At 37.6% G+C, this 15,842-nt stretch overlaps 1 protein-coding gene across 4 annotated transcripts in view; it reads left to right on the forward strand.

The window, feature by feature from the left end:
- LOC145998480 (uncharacterized) overlaps window positions 1–14,648 on the forward strand; it is a 54,665-nt gene extending 40,017 nt beyond the window's left edge. For all 4 annotated transcript variants that reach the window (XM_083134891.1, XM_083134894.1, XM_083134893.1 and 1 more), the window contains 3 exons: window positions 5,559–5,678; window positions 11,483–11,624; window positions 14,118–14,648. In XM_083134891.1, coding sequence (XP_082991017.1) covers window positions 5,596–5,678; window positions 11,483–11,624; window positions 14,118–14,408 — 516 coding nt within the window. In that variant the 5' untranslated portion in view covers window positions 5,559–5,595 and the 3' untranslated portion in view covers window positions 14,409–14,648. The remainder of the gene's footprint in view (window positions 1–5,558; window positions 5,679–11,482; window positions 11,625–14,117) is intronic.
- Window positions 14,649–15,842: the final 1,194 nt, after the last annotated feature.

Genomic DNA, 15,842 nt, shown 5'->3' on the forward strand with positions numbered 1-15,842 from the left:
TCGGAGATTAACTGCCCTAGAGAGATGAGTGATATACTGTTGTACGCGGAATGAACCAGAGATTCAGACTATATGAAATTTATGCAAATTCGGCGTATATGTGGCGGGGGGGGCTAACTCTCAAAATTCCAAAATTTCGGGGGAAAAAAATTGGTTCCCCCACCCTCCCCCCAAGGAAAAAGTAAATGACAGTGTCGACATGCACGTGGAAATGATTGCTGACATGTAAGGAACACAAAAATATTTGCATTATTATCATATGACCAATGTAACTTGAGTTGTACCCCCAAAAGGAATGGTCGGCATGCCACTGATTCAAGCTTCAAAATGCAGCGGTACCTTGAAATGACTATAGCTCAGAAACTAAATGCCCTAGAGATATGAAAGATATACCGTTGTACGCAGAATGAATCACAGATTCAGACGATATATAATTTATGCACATTCGGCGTATATATGGAGGGGGAAAGGGGGGAAATCCCCTGAAAATCCTTTTTTTTTTTTTAAAAAAAATGGGGTTTCGACCCCGCCCCCCACAAAAAAGGATATGAAAAGTTCAAAATGCACATAGAAATTATCGCTGGCATGTAAGAAACAGAAAAAATATTTGCATCATTGTCGTATGACCCATGTAACTTGAGTTGCACCCCCAAAAGGAATGGCCACTGATTCAAGCTTCAAAATGCAGCGGTACCTTGAAATGACTATAGCTCAGAAACTAAATGCCCTAGAGATATGAAAGATATACCGTTGTATGCAGAATGAATCACAGATTCAGACAATATATAATTTATATGGAGGGGGAAAGGGGGGAAATCCCCTCAAAAATACTTTTCTTAAAAAAAATTGTTTCCCCCTGCCCTGCCCCCCCGAAAAAATGTCAAAATGCCAAATTTATGCAAATTTGGCGTATATATGGAGGGGGAAGGGAGAAAACCCCAAAAAATTATTTTAAAAAATTGTCACTTCACCCAAAAAATGTCCTTGCACTTGGGCACAAAACGACACCTACACACAACATTCACGGACGAAAAACTAGAATGCAGTGAAAAATGAGCACAGATTCTTGCAGCTGCTTGAAATTCTATTTTTAGACAATGCAGGGTAACCCCTATCGCAACTTGTGTACACTTGTGCTAAAAAAAAAAAAAATGTTTTTCTTCAGCGCGCTTCGAAATTCCATTCTCACAACACAGTTTCAGCAACCAGTCTTCCCCCCCCCCCCCCCCCCCACGGAAAACTTTCATTTTGACACAGGATACTGATAAACAAGCTTCCTTCGAAAGCAGTTCACAGGCGGGAGTGAAAAGCATTGCTTTAGAACAACCTTGAAAAGAGACGCAAAAGAGAAGTCCCTTTCCCCGCCTTTCCCCCTCCATTTTCATGAAGACAAAAAAAAATGCAAAAAAACATTTCTGTTAAATACATGTGTTAGGAACAATATAAAAAAAATCGAAATTCTAGCCAAAAATAGAAAAGTTATAACGTAAAAACTACGACCTTGACACAGCATCTCGATCGAGGTGCTTGGGACAGTGAGGCTTACATTTGGGTATCTCGATCGAGACGCTTGGGATCCAAAAGGTTAAAACACCAAATCAATCTTCCAGAACATTAATGAAATAGCAGTTTTGATAGAAACATTTGAGAGTGCACTTAAAACAAACTAATCATTCGTTATAAGTAGGGTGTGGATTTATAAGCACTAAAAACCTCTGAAATAGGCAGCAAGTAGACACCAAAAATGATGAGAATAGGCACTAACATAGACACTTAAAATTCGCCCCCACTCTATACTAAACCTTATCTACCAAGGGAAAGTAAACTGTCCTTGCCCCCCCCCCTCCCCCCAGGTTAGAAACCCAATCCTGGCCACTGTTTCACAGTTAAACCTATTTACTGTATACAGGCTTGACAGAAAATTATTTTTCCACCAGCTGGGTCAACTATCATGACGTGTTTAGCACAACTTGCTAGGATGCCAAGGGTCCCAGGCTTCGAATCCCAGCCTGGGCATGGGTGCTCTTTGCGAGTGTCCCTTCATTGGTTTCATCTCACCATTACTCATCAACATCGTTGCGATTCGCTACAAAGATGCTAAATAACAAACCTCCAGTTTCCTATCAGTGGCAAAAGAAGCTTCTGCAGCACTCCATTTTTTAAAAAAAAATAATACACTGCCTTGTTCTTTGTCATTTGTAAAGACCTGAACACTATATCTTCACAGATAACTACCTACTTTCTTTCACACACGCAACAAAGCAAATGAGTACTGATTGACTTCTATACAGACACAAATATACTTTCATCTGGAAAATTGAAGGAGTGGGTTGGCGTTGTTTTGTCCAAGTAAAGCCCCTATCACACGAAACTGGATTTCTAGTAGGAATGCCCTAGTTGGCGCTGAACTGACTTTCTAGGTAGAAATCATGGCCCCAGCTGACTGCTTGACTGGTTTTGAGGAATAGGACATGTTCTAATTGCTACTAGCTTTCCTTGACTGGATACTGTGGAACAGCCAATCAGAGCAAAGTTTGGTCATGTGAAGATAATCTGTGAGTTTGCAAGGCAGTTTTTTGTCTGTGGTTTCAGGCTGTTTATAGTTTATCCGTTTCTCGATTTAAAAAAAATAATAATAAAAAAAGTAGAGAGATGATGTGCAGTGCATTCAAGTTCAGTTCATTAATATTTAGGTATTTATGCAAAGCGATGAGATGTGTACGTGACAAATATGATTAGCTGAAAATGAAAATCATTATTATTATTATTTGTGTGTGTGTGAATGAATTCTGTGAATCTCATGTATGAATCGGTACTCATTCATTACTATATTTTTTTCTCGAGCCAATCTCTAGTTCATTCTTTTCCTTTACTGCTTTGTGCTTTTATTAACATTCTTGTTGTCCACATTTAAGCCGGCTTTAGGCAAAAGAATTTCCATTAACATTTTTGCTAGCGTAAATGCTTCCAAAAATCTTATAACAGATGATAGTACTTTACATTTCGGTTGGCTGTTCCAATTACAATCTAAAATACATACAGCACGAAAGATACATCAAGTTACACCGTCTATAGTGAGTGGACGGTTTTTGCAATTGAAAATGCTAAAATATTCTTCTATACGTGTACAGTAAAGGTAAAGTATGTATTTTATCAGCGCCATTCTTCTCTGCCTAAAACCATTTAATATGAAGCAATAATCCTCTCGGATGAATAGTTATCATATTTTAAAGGTGCGAAGTGATACGTTGTTTACCTCTCACGCGGCCACCATTATGGGAATAAGAGAATATTGACAAGTACGGTGTAAAAAATATCGTGCGAGGCGAAAACTAGCAAATGGGTAGCTAGTCCAGCGTCAACTAGAGCATTGCTACTGGAAATCCAGTTCCGTGTGATTCAGGCATAAGAGTCACCAACTAGTTGTCCAGTTTACTTACCCCGATTAAGCGACATTTTGAATTTCCGAAGATCTGACATTCTTGAGACCCTCAAATTTGGTGAACACCAGATTTTAGTCAGTTCGGCATTAACATATGCTTAACCTTCTTAAGCGTAGGGAGAGTCAAAAGCATGTTTAAAAAGCTGAAAGACAAAATTGCTTAATGTTAATTCGAAGTGATGTACACCTTGTCTTCTTTCCTTCTTTTCAAAGCCTTTGACGACAGAAAGTTTGTTTTGTTTCACTCAGTTTACTTTTCTTCTCGGGCCATCCTGACAGGATAGTGGTAACATCGCCGCCTTGTAATCAAGCGTTCCGGTTTCGATACCCAGTGGAGACTGTTACAAACAGTATTTGTTTTTTTGTTTCTTTTTTGTGTTTGTGTATAATTTTGTATGCTTGGGTTTCTTCCATGGTTCTGTGTAGTTTAAAAGAGCCAATAAGGTTTGAACTTTCAGCCCTCCCCCATGCGACGCGAGAGGAAGTATAAATATGGCCTCTGACAGAGGACAGGGAGAGTGTGTTTAGGAACTGGATAGCAGAAGGGAGAGCGATCTTCGAGCTCCAGTGGCCTCCCATGAGAAAAAGCATCCTGAGGTAGTTCTGCCGTGGGGCTCAAGTTAGAGGAATGTAAATAATGTAGAGAATTATTGGAAGAATCCGAGCCTTGTTTTGTTAAATTGTAAAGAAATGTATAAAGCCCATTTCTGAGAGTTTTCAGCAATCACCCTGCAACATTCATTCAGTAAGTTCTTGTCTGTGATTGATTCTTTGGTTCCAAGCACTCTGGTGAGGAACGGGATGGGAACCCAGGAGTAACGAGCCTATTTAGTTGTTTATTGGGGTTTTCCTGCCAGAAGCGGCCCAGTAAGGGTGGAGTGTTGCGGAACAGGACACAGTGGTTCGGATTCCACTTTTAATTGTAGGTCTAGTCCCGATTAACCTTCATGTGCATAAAGTGAACGTAAAACAACAATTCAAACAAACAAACTTTTCTTCTCTTTATGCCTCTCACTTCAATTGTACTTAATCAAGAAATCCTTCTGCTCCCATGTTATTTTGCAATCTTCATGAAATTTTGTACGAAACTGTTGTTTGACACTCACAACCAACCTACTCTGGCAAAATGCTTACTCATCATCACTGGCAGCCATTTTACAACTGTTCAGCCTGGTACCTGGTGGCAGAATTTAGAACTACCGGGACCATTCTAAACAAAAACTTAAGGATGTGTTTGAATTTATTTTATTGGATATTCAATCAGTGATTATGTTGTATTGCTCATGGAACTTATTTTTATCTTTCATATCATTTTGAAACATACTGTACAGTGGAAATGGTTCCTATTTTTGTGCATCACTTTCCCAGATTTGATTTTATCCTGTGCATCTCAATTTTAATTCAGTTCATTTAAAAATTAATAAGTTTCCACAAATAATATTTCATTAAAGTTCTTAACTTTTCTTTTTACAAACTAGAAAAGCTGTCTTTTGAAATCTGCGAAAGCACATCACTTAAAAATGTATATAAAGAAATTGGGAGAATTTTGTGTGGGGTTAAATTTGATTTTATTTAGCGAGAAGAGAAAAAAGTTCGTGAAAATGTCACTGTAGCTACTACAGTGAATCAAAGTGGAGAAACAATTCTCATACAAAATACAATGCCTAATACAAAAAAAAAAAAAACTGTTGCCATATCTGTTTTGAAAAATCAGTTTTACACATATTTTACATACTCTGCTCCTCTGTTGAAATTGTTTTATTTTCCATTTTTTGTGAAAACTCTACTTAGTGCATGGTGAGAGGAAACTTTAAAATTAAACTTTGCATGACCGTAATACTAAATTGCACATGGATTTATTGAAGAGGGAATAGTGTGTTTTGTGTGCCGGAGAGATATTTTCATTTTCTCCTACCTGCACTTGAGATGAAGGTCGTCACAATCTCACTTCCTGTGAGAAACTCCACAATATTGTATATTTTGACATTTATTTACAAAATTAATGTTCATAAAAATAGTTACAAAATTGTATGCATTTGAGCAATGTGTCTGATACCAATCAAGTCTGTCCCATCCTGAATAAATACAGTTAGTAAAACCTTTCTCTATATTCCAGGTTGTGTGCATTGTCGGAAAGCTCCTGATTGGAAAAGATGAGACGAAACTCTGCTAGCTTGCATCTTCCACCACCATATCCTCTTGAAGTTATTCTGAAACGGAAATATGCAAATCGCAAGTAAGCCCTTCGTTTTATAGTAAATAGCTCCATTCAGCACCATATTGGATTCAATATAGTGCAAATCTTGATATATTTTGCAGAGAACCATAAAATGTAATCTGTGAAAGCCATATGTAGGGACATTGAATTTTTTAGATTCCTGCCACAAGTGGCATCTGCAGTGATGAAATATACATGAATTTTATTTTACAAAGTAACACAAAAACTTTTGCATCAGAAGATATGAATAACAAGTTTAATTCCCCCCCCCCCTTTTTTTTTTCAATATCCATTACAGGTGAAGCACAATTTACTTTCTGCTCTGCTTTTGCACAGCCAACTACAAGAATGAATCATGTGTAACACCTTGCAGCTTTACTGCTGCCACTTGCATAGCTTAAAGTTTGTGCTGACTTGTCAGATTTCCCTTCCAACTGATTTGTTAAGTTATTGTAAGAATTAGATGAAATGATACCGACTAAAGCCGTTAAAATGTGGTGGGCTGAAATTACCCGGAAATAATTTTCTTGTACAGCACTATTATACTAGAAATACACTGTTCTAGATTAACCCTTAACTGCTAAGGTTGTTGAAAATATGTATATATATGAAAAAAAATATTTATCAAATAGAAGAAAGTTTAAAAAAAAGTGCTTTGTTACAAAATTTGAAGTTCGTTGGGTTCTCTGCACTAAAGAAATTTGGGAATGAGAAGGCTCAAAATGGTACCTTGTATTCTTGTGGAAAGAATTGCAAACTTGTTACTAATTAGATTTTTTTCTCTGAATGTGAAAGCTTTTTTTGCGGTGAAAATTTGCCCTATCAAATTAAATTTGAGTGTATAGTGTATCTTTGAGCATTACCTGAATCACAGTGTGTTCCAAAAGTGCTCTGCTCTAGAAAAAGTTGAATTTCAAGGTCTTGCCCTCCATTTTTTACAAGTGAAATATGACTAGACTCAGTGTGCTGTATTTTGGAAAGCAGCAACACCCCAAATTCCTGTATTAATATAACAATGCTTCCTTATAAACAGGAAACGAATTTATATGTATTATTTAAAATTGTAACAACTAAATATATGTAATTTTAATTAAAATAGACTTGCTACGAGGGTCACTATTTATATTTTGAGCCTAACAATGAAAAAACAGGAATTTGGCATTGAAAACTGCTTTATTGTTTTTCAAAGGATTCTCCTTTATGGTCAATACACTTTTGCATTCGTTCGAACCATTTGTCAAAGCAGTTTTTCCAATCTTCTTGAGACACCTCCATAATATGGTTTTTGAACGCATCAACGGCGTCTTCCGCCGACGAAAATTGTTGTCCACGCAATTTATTCTTGACATTCGGGAACAAGAAGAAGTCATTGGGTGCCAAATCAGGACTGTACGGTGGATGACCCATCAATTCGATTTTTTGACTGTTCATAAAATCGGTTGTTAGACGAGATGTGTGACAGCTGGCATTGTCTTGATGAAGAATGATCCGACGGCGTTTGTTTGTTTTCCGTATTTGACCGAAGACCTCTGGCAAACAAATTGTTGTGTACCATTCAGAGTTGACCGTTCTACGTTCCTCTAAAGGCACAGTTGCCACATGACCAGTTTTCCCGAAAAAACAGGCGACCATTTGTTTCGATGTGCTTCGAGCGCGAACAACTTTTGTTGTATTGGGTTCATCTTGAAACACCCATACAGTCGACTGCTGTTTACGTTCCGGCTCATATGCATATATCCATGATTCGTCACCTGTTACAATCTTATATACGTCTTTTGAAGCACCACGATTGTATTTATTGAGCATTTGTTTGCACCAATTGACGCGAGCGTCTTTTTGAGTTTTTGTCAAATTGTGTGGGATCCAACGAGAACATACCTTTCTCACAGCTAAATGATCACGTAATATTTTATATATGCTGGTGGAACTAATGCCTATGGTTGCCTCAATCTCACAGTATGTCACATGACGATCTTGCAGTATTAGGTTTTGGACAGCATCAATGTTTTCTTGAACAACAACTGATTTTGGACGACCTTCGCGAATCTCGTCGGTGAGCGAATGGCGGCCACGATTAAATTCGTTATACCAGCGTTTCACAGTGGCAAAGGATGGGGCTTCATCGCCAAATATGGAAGTAAGTTGATCGATGCACTCTTGTCTTGATAATCCACGTCGAAAATCGTAAAAAATCATCGCACGAAAATGTTCTCGAGTTAATTCCATTTTATTGTTGTCGCGCAATCTCCAAGGCAACATAAACAACACAAATGAAGCTATTGACAAAACATTTGAAGTACGTTATGGTCAATAATGCCAGACGATTCCGTGCAAACATCAAATCGCGCCTAACTTCAATCAGTGTTGCCAAGGCTCAAAATATAAATAGTGACCCTCGTAATCGCCTAGCATAAAAGGCATTAATTGTAATGCAAAATGTGTTACTTTTGTAGTACCGAAACAAAGGATTGCCAAACTTTCTTTTAAAGTGCTGATATGCAAATCTCCTCCCTTTGTTCAAATTGCGTTCATTATCGCATGATTTAATTGGAGTATATTTTTTTTAAAAAAATCAATGGATTTCACCTTGCATTGTCAAGATTTAAATTAGAGTACAGTAAAACTGCAAACTTTTGATATTTGACAAAAGAAGGGAAATGTACTAACAGCATGAAAAAGGGTCACCTGGCCTTTTTTTTGTCTTTTTAGTTTTCATTGGAGGGAGGTGGAAAATTAGGGGAACCATGGGAGGCACCAAAAATCTTTGTTGCCCAGGTGAAAGTTTTAACTTGAGCTGCTCCTGGGCATAAGTATGTAAATTATATGTAAAAATATTTTTTTTGTGATTACATATAACCATGTGCACAAAAGTTTAAAACCTGCCTTTATGTATTTATACACATGATAACCAAGATAATAGGTGTTGCTGTCCAGTAGATCAACTTTTCCTGAAATTCTCCATTTGTATTTGGGCAAAGCAACAAGCCTGTGATCTTTGGTTTATGTTCCATTTTGCAAGTAAATGTTCCTGCACAGTTCACTAGCCAAGAAAAGTTTAACAGGCTGGTAAATATCTCCGAACAGCATCATTATCTTGGTAAAGTGTTATATAATTGTGAGTTTCCATGCTCATTGAAAAACTTGTTACTTCCAACTCTGAACCTAATATTTCACACAAAATCCACAGACTCTTCCAGGCTCAACTTATTGGTCAAATTAATGTATTTAAACATTTGCAAGTAATTCCAATAGGCACTTGCTGTACATGGTCTTTTCCTCTAGTCAATTCATTTTCAAAATCTATGGTTCACATTACTTGAATGTAAATAAATTAATAAGGTATTGTGTAGAAAGCAATTAATAGATTTTTCTTTCCAGAGAAGGATCATGAAAACCAATGATTTGGAACATGTGCAAACTAAATTTATAATTTCTGTATAATTGACTTTTTTAATGGATTCACATTTTTTTTTGCTGTAAAAATTAACAACACAAAATGTTTGTATCATTTTATTTACAAAATAAAATCTTTGTACAACTGCCAGTCAATTATTTTCAGAGAAAAAAAATTTGTATCATTGAATTTTGAAAATAAAATTTTGAGTAAGCATTGCTTTTTTTTTCTGAAACACACTTATTCCTGAAGAAATTGTAATTATTTTTGTCGACAATTGAATAGAATATTTCAAACACATGTGTTCCTTGCCAGAGTCAATAATGACTTTTGTTTTCGACAGGAAATATAAAAGCTCCAACAAGCTGGACAGAACCTACTATTATCCAGAGGCATTTTATCCATCCTGATTATAGCAGGTCCCGTCCAGTAATAGCATTAGTTGTGAGCATACAGCAAACACTGCACATGGTAGAGGGCCTTTGCAATCATGATTTGTTATTTTATGTCTTGTTTCTGCCATTTTTGGATAATTACAACAACGAGTGAAGGGACACTGTCTCGATCCCACTTAACTGTAGGTCCAGTCCTGATTAGCCTTCCTGTGCATAAAGTGGATTTAAACACGAAAACTGAAACCTGAGAACTTCAGTGATCATACCAAGTCTTCCACTTTATGGCAACACATTATGTGACTTGTATTGCATTACAGAAATCAAGAATAAGCTACAACTATTTCTTTCTTGCAAGACACTTTCCAGAACACACATTTGTTGTTGTGAGCACATGAGGCTAAAAAAATATCCAACCCAGCACCTGGGATCAATTGATGTCTCGGACTCCTCCGGGCTCACTGAGATTTGAGATTCTACAATCATGTGCAACGGCCCCCTCCACAAAAGGGAAAAAAATTTAAAAAGCCTCCAACAAGCCCTATCCAGAAATACCGTATTTCACTGCATAATCATTGAGCCCAGATTTTGTCCAAAATGCAGGAAATTACAGACTATTTCTAGGTATAACGGATTGGATATATCATTCGCCACCAGGAAAGCTTCAAGAATTATAATAATGTCACTTGGCTACGAGGAGAATTTAGGCTATTGTAAAATAAATTTTAAACAGTGTTCGCTACTCTGGAAAGAATTGAAAATTGAAAATTCTAGAAAACAGAAATCTCAGGGCAAATACATTTCAGACTCACGTGGGAACCCTGAAACTGTCTTTGGTGCATGGATAGGATTCACGGTATACTTGTGAATATATGTTATCAGTTCACTTTATTAAAAATTAATTAATTAATTTATCCTTACATAATATAAATTACATTTAATGTCATGAGAATTAGTAACCCCTTTACCATCATTACCCGAACTCCAAATATAATTGCAAATAATTTTAAAAAAGTAAAATTCTCACCAATAGTTATAACTTCAGTAATTTGCTTTACATTTGCTTTACATAAGCTGATTTGATGACATACATGCTTATTTTGCATTACAGATTAATGACTATTGTGTCCATCTATACTTCTGTTTTTCTCAAAAGTGTGAAAATATTTGTTATATATAGATGATACAATTGAAATGTTATCTTACAGATTTTTGCAACCTTAGTCATATTCACACAGGGATAGATACTATTTTATTCTTGTATTAATTAATTTTTAAAGTTAGTGACAGTTGCAAGTGCAAGTGTGATGGGAGGATAAAGTATACATCATTCAACTGCCCTTCACCTCATGATATTCAATTTCTGGCATATCTGTTGCGAAATCTATTTCACTACATGATATTAATGTAGATCTGCTGGTCCTACAAGTAATTCCATTTTACACATATGTGAGCTTTTGAGGCATGTAAAAATTCACATGTCACGTCATGACTATAACAATAGTTGAACATAATCAAAAACTTAAAATATGAACAAGTATTTATGAACAGTACATAATTCATATATGGCACTAGTAAGTAAATATTTAAAATTCTGTTCTAAATGCAGTAAATATTGTACACAAAAGATGGCAGAAAATAAATTAAAATTATTTCAGTATGATGAAACTGTTGAAGATCCACATTATGTAATTAATAAATACAATAATTATAGTTTATTAAAATGAAATATTTCTTTGTAAAGCAAGTAAAATTAAGCCAATCAATCAATTTTATCATTGGTCTGAAGAGGGAAACTGTGTTGTCAGATTAATGAATTCTGGACTTTTTTTTGTTTGTTAATTTTTATTTAGCACTCATCCTCATTTTGCGACAATGAGTGATGAACACACAGAATACCAATGCCAAGATTGGAAATTGGAACACCTGGCATCATAGCTTGGCTGAACAGAAGTATGTGCACTAGGTGTAAGGTGTTACCTTTTTAGGGTTAATTCTACAACTTTTAATAATGTATATTTTTTGTACCATTGCAGGAGCAAATATGAACTAGCAGTTCTCTGGTTGATGGAATTCCTCTCCATGTTTCTCCCAACATCAGGAATACCAGGGCTCTCAATTGTCCATTGCTGGCAGGCTGCCTGGCTTCAAATCTTCAAATCAGGATATAGAGCAAAGGTGAGTTTAGTCGCAATGAATGCTAGCTATAAAATGTGCCAGTATTACCAGTACTTAATAGGTAAACTCTGGGTTTCAACACACCTGGAAATCTCGGGGAATTTAACTTACCATTACATACTAGCATTCCTCACTTCTTCATCTTAGATTAGGCTTGTTTTGTTCCTGTCATTATCACTGTCACTCATAATATTACCAATTCTAAAGCATGCTTTCCTTGCAGGATATTTGTAGAGTTGGTATTTAAAGGCTCAGGAAATGTAAGTCTACTTTTCACACTAGTTTTAATCCCCGGTGGATTAATAACTTATTATTCCTGAGATTTGTATTTCTTTCAAATTCCCTGAGATTTCCAGGTGTGTGGGAACCCTGTATGAAGCAACCTGCTGTGGGTGATTTCGCATATTTCGCGTGGAGTGACCCAACAGTTGGGAGTCATGGTGCAGGGTGAAGTCGCACCAACTATTACAATAGAAACAGGGGTGAGACAAGGGGATGCACTGTCCACTGTAATTTTTATTGTTGTGTTACATGATGCTATCGGTCCACTGCAAATAGCAGTATATTCTAACAACTCCGATACTTTCTTATGGTGATGATACTGTGACCCATACATATCTTAATATAAAAGGCATTTATAAAATGTATCTGTGAAGCACAGGTATAAATTTCAAAGAGATGTTGCGTAAGTCTAGTATTTTTATAATGTAAAGGTTGAAAAACAAAAAAAATATATAAAATTCACTATGATGCTTAAGCTACTCAATTTTTTTCCCTTAGAGCTGAAATGATTGTCTAGGACATTGTAATAAAAACAACTCTGTATAGTTTTTTGTAGATCTTATTACAATGTCCTACAACAATTTCGGACAATGTGGAAAGCGAAGAACATTGAACAGCATCAGTATGAAGAGATTAAAGATGGCAGGATAGACAATATCGGTGGTGGTCTGAGGAAACGGAAACGTAGTGTTGATGTTAATCTTATGTACGGGTATACGGAGCGCTTTCCCGGCCTGACAATGTGTCTCGCATATCCTGTAACAGTTTCCGCATCGAAAGAACCAATAGGTTACAACAAAAGAATATCAGCGAGTATAAATTCTAAATTGTTAATATTCGATATCCCTGTTAGATACAGGGAATCGCTTTTGATAACGTTTTATAATAGAAATTTGCCTGACGAGTGTCTGATGCAGAGCAACGATCATGGGTTTCCGATCAGCATGTACTGCATTAACGAGCGGAAAAGTGGTTTATGCGAGACACGTTACCGGCTTCAGAGAGCACCTGTTTATGGTCATCTACCTTTTCGTGCCTGGATTAACCGGATAGCAAGTGAGATAGCAGTAAAAGGATATCGTGCAGGACCTTTTATTGTAGTGTCGGGAATCACCCCACTAGAATGTCTGTGTATGGAGACGGAATCGTAATTAAATTCCGAACATGTGGATGTGACGCATCTGCATGTTTCTCCATACTGCCTGGATAGAAAATATATTATGATACCAGATGAGAGACGATGCATGGACAAGTCGAATTTGGATTTGGTGAGGTATGAAAATCTGGACGAGTTGCTGGATGTGGAAATTTCTGAGTTGTACTGGGTAGGTTGCCATAAAAAATATATGATTGTTGAGAGCAACGACGTCATGGCACTGATGCACGAAATCCGTAAAATGTATATGGAATCTGTGCTGAAGATGGCGAGATATTGCAATGGTTTAGGTGTGGTATACGGTTGGATGAGTCATTGGGTGAGATGCTAGACATAAAAGGTCCTACATTAGATGTTGAACAGATGGCGAAATTTTCCGACCATCCTTCAAGCCACCCAAATCTCAAGACAGAAATATCTGTTTCTTTCCAGTATCGGCAAGCTAGAGGAACAATATGTGAGTAGCAGTCCCCATTGGGAGTTTCCGGAAATACTTGCCGAAACAGACACTTCGGAAGTGGAAGAAGCAGAGTAAAAAGTGAGAAAAGAAAATATTACCTGTATTTATTTATTTATGTGGTATATGTTACACATCATCTTCCTCGTGAGCGATATCGATGACGGAAGGCGGTGAAATAACAACTGCCAAAGCACCGTCTTCCTCACCTATACCGATGACGGGAGGTGAACCAGAAGAGGACGGCGCAGCATCGCCATTCCTGACGAGTTCCAGAAGGAGTTCCGGTAGTAGCCCAAAGAACCGAGCGGCTTGTTTGCCGTGGTTACGACGGAACCTGCAAAAAAGCGATGTACTTAGAATAATAGTATATTATAGTTACATATAAGTCTGAAAAATTACGGAATTAGTACAGATGGGGTGATGGTTTTAATAGATATAATTGAGAAAAGAATAATAATAACCTTTCCTGGATCTAGACTGATAATGCAGAAAGGTCTCGAACAGAGCCAGCCCCCGGTTCTGAAACAGACAATGTATAACTGTAATCATGATTTGCGTACAATATACATCTAACATAATGTTTGTATATTTTCAGATGTCGACACTCCCCCTCGGATTCAGTTTGGTGTATGCCGATATTAAGGAGGAGACAGCAGGTCTGGAAGAAAGAAGGAGCTTATGGAGTAAAGTACACGGAAGGCAGGTTGAAAAACACATCGCCAACTATGTGAATTTCTGTGAAGAAAATGGACTGGCGGAAGAGTTATTGGCGAAAATAGAAGAGACATGTAAAGATATCGAGGTATCGGTGGACTCTTTGGTCAAAATATTTACTTACATTGTTGAAAAAAAAAACGAGATGCGCCAGTGTGTGGCAATTTCATAGAAAATATACAAAGAGCGCAATATGTAACCTCCCATCTATCGTTAAGAATCTGTTTCGAATTGATAGAGGTGTTTAAAGGTGTGAGAAATGAAAAGGCTGAAAATTAGAAGAGAGGAGAAACAGGGGAAGATATGCATTAACGAATGATGGAAATGTTGAAAAAAAGAAAACCGAACAAGTAACTGACTCATACTAATACACTAACATCTAACACTGACCAATATGTTGTATATAGAAACTAAATATAGGGCATATTGTGGACATTTTTGTAAAATCAAGTTGTAACACTTCTATAGATTTTCAATGTGTTAATAAACAGACATCTGTATGTATGGTAACCATTTTTTGTAAAATAAAACCTGTGATGTTTCTATAGATTTTCAATGTGTTAATAAAAGAGGGAAAAATGTTGTGTTTGTATATAACTACAACCTTGGTGACAATGAAGTTCGACCAGAAAGGAATAAGTGATTAAATGCACAGAGGCATAGGTGGTGGAATGGGTGACCTGCAGAAGTGACGCATGTGTGTAAGAGGAGGCGTGTGAACAGGCAAGAATCGTGATCCCAGCATGTTGCACCCAAGGTCACGTAAAGAACGAAAATGGGGAACTATACGCGTGACATTGAACTTCGACCAGGCACCAGACCCATACGGAAAATTCCAGATAGTGGCACATTCGACGGAAGCATGACGTCACGGACACGATAAGGGAGTCTGCCGTATATAAGCGCGTGCTGTGCACCGAGGAACCGCAGTGCATCATCACCATGGCCAGGGGCAAACCTATTGACAACACCGTGAGGAGAAGAGTGGTGGAGTTGCAACGGGATGGACTCGGTGAACGGGAAATAGGGCGCCAACCGAACTTACCCAAGTCAACCGTCCACTGCATCATCAAACACCACCAAAATACGGGTACTACAGAGCCAGGTAAGGCCCCAGGTCGAAAAAGCCTGCTGAGCGTGCGTGACCTACGGATATTTAGGCACTATATCCAGACCAACAATCATGTTTCTGTGGCCGAATTATGACCGTGGACTCGAGAATGCTTTCACATTGAAGTGTCAACCAGAACCATTTGCCGTTACCTACAGCGATGCGGTTACCAAGTGTACAAGGCGAAACGTAAACCCTTCCTTTCCATGTTGAACAAAGACAATCGACTACGGTGGGAACGAACGTACCGGGGATGGACATTTCGGCAGTGGAACAGGGTTTTGTGGACGGACGAATTCATTTTCAATGTTGCGTACGGGAAAATACAGAAAACAGTCATTTGTCAGAAGGAGGAACCGAATGAAGCAAAATGTTATGCACGTCGGGTACAGAAACCTGCATCAGTGATGGTATGGGGATGCATGACGGCATCTGGGGTTGGCCCACTACACGTCCGTGAGGGCATCGTGAATGCACATGCCTATACACGCATAC

This window comes from Lepisma saccharinum, chromosome 14 (assembly GCF_977018435.1).
Source record: "Lepisma saccharinum chromosome 14, izLepSacc3.1, whole genome shotgun sequence".
NCBI lineage: Eukaryota > Metazoa > Arthropoda > Insecta > Zygentoma > Lepismatidae > Lepisma > Lepisma saccharinum.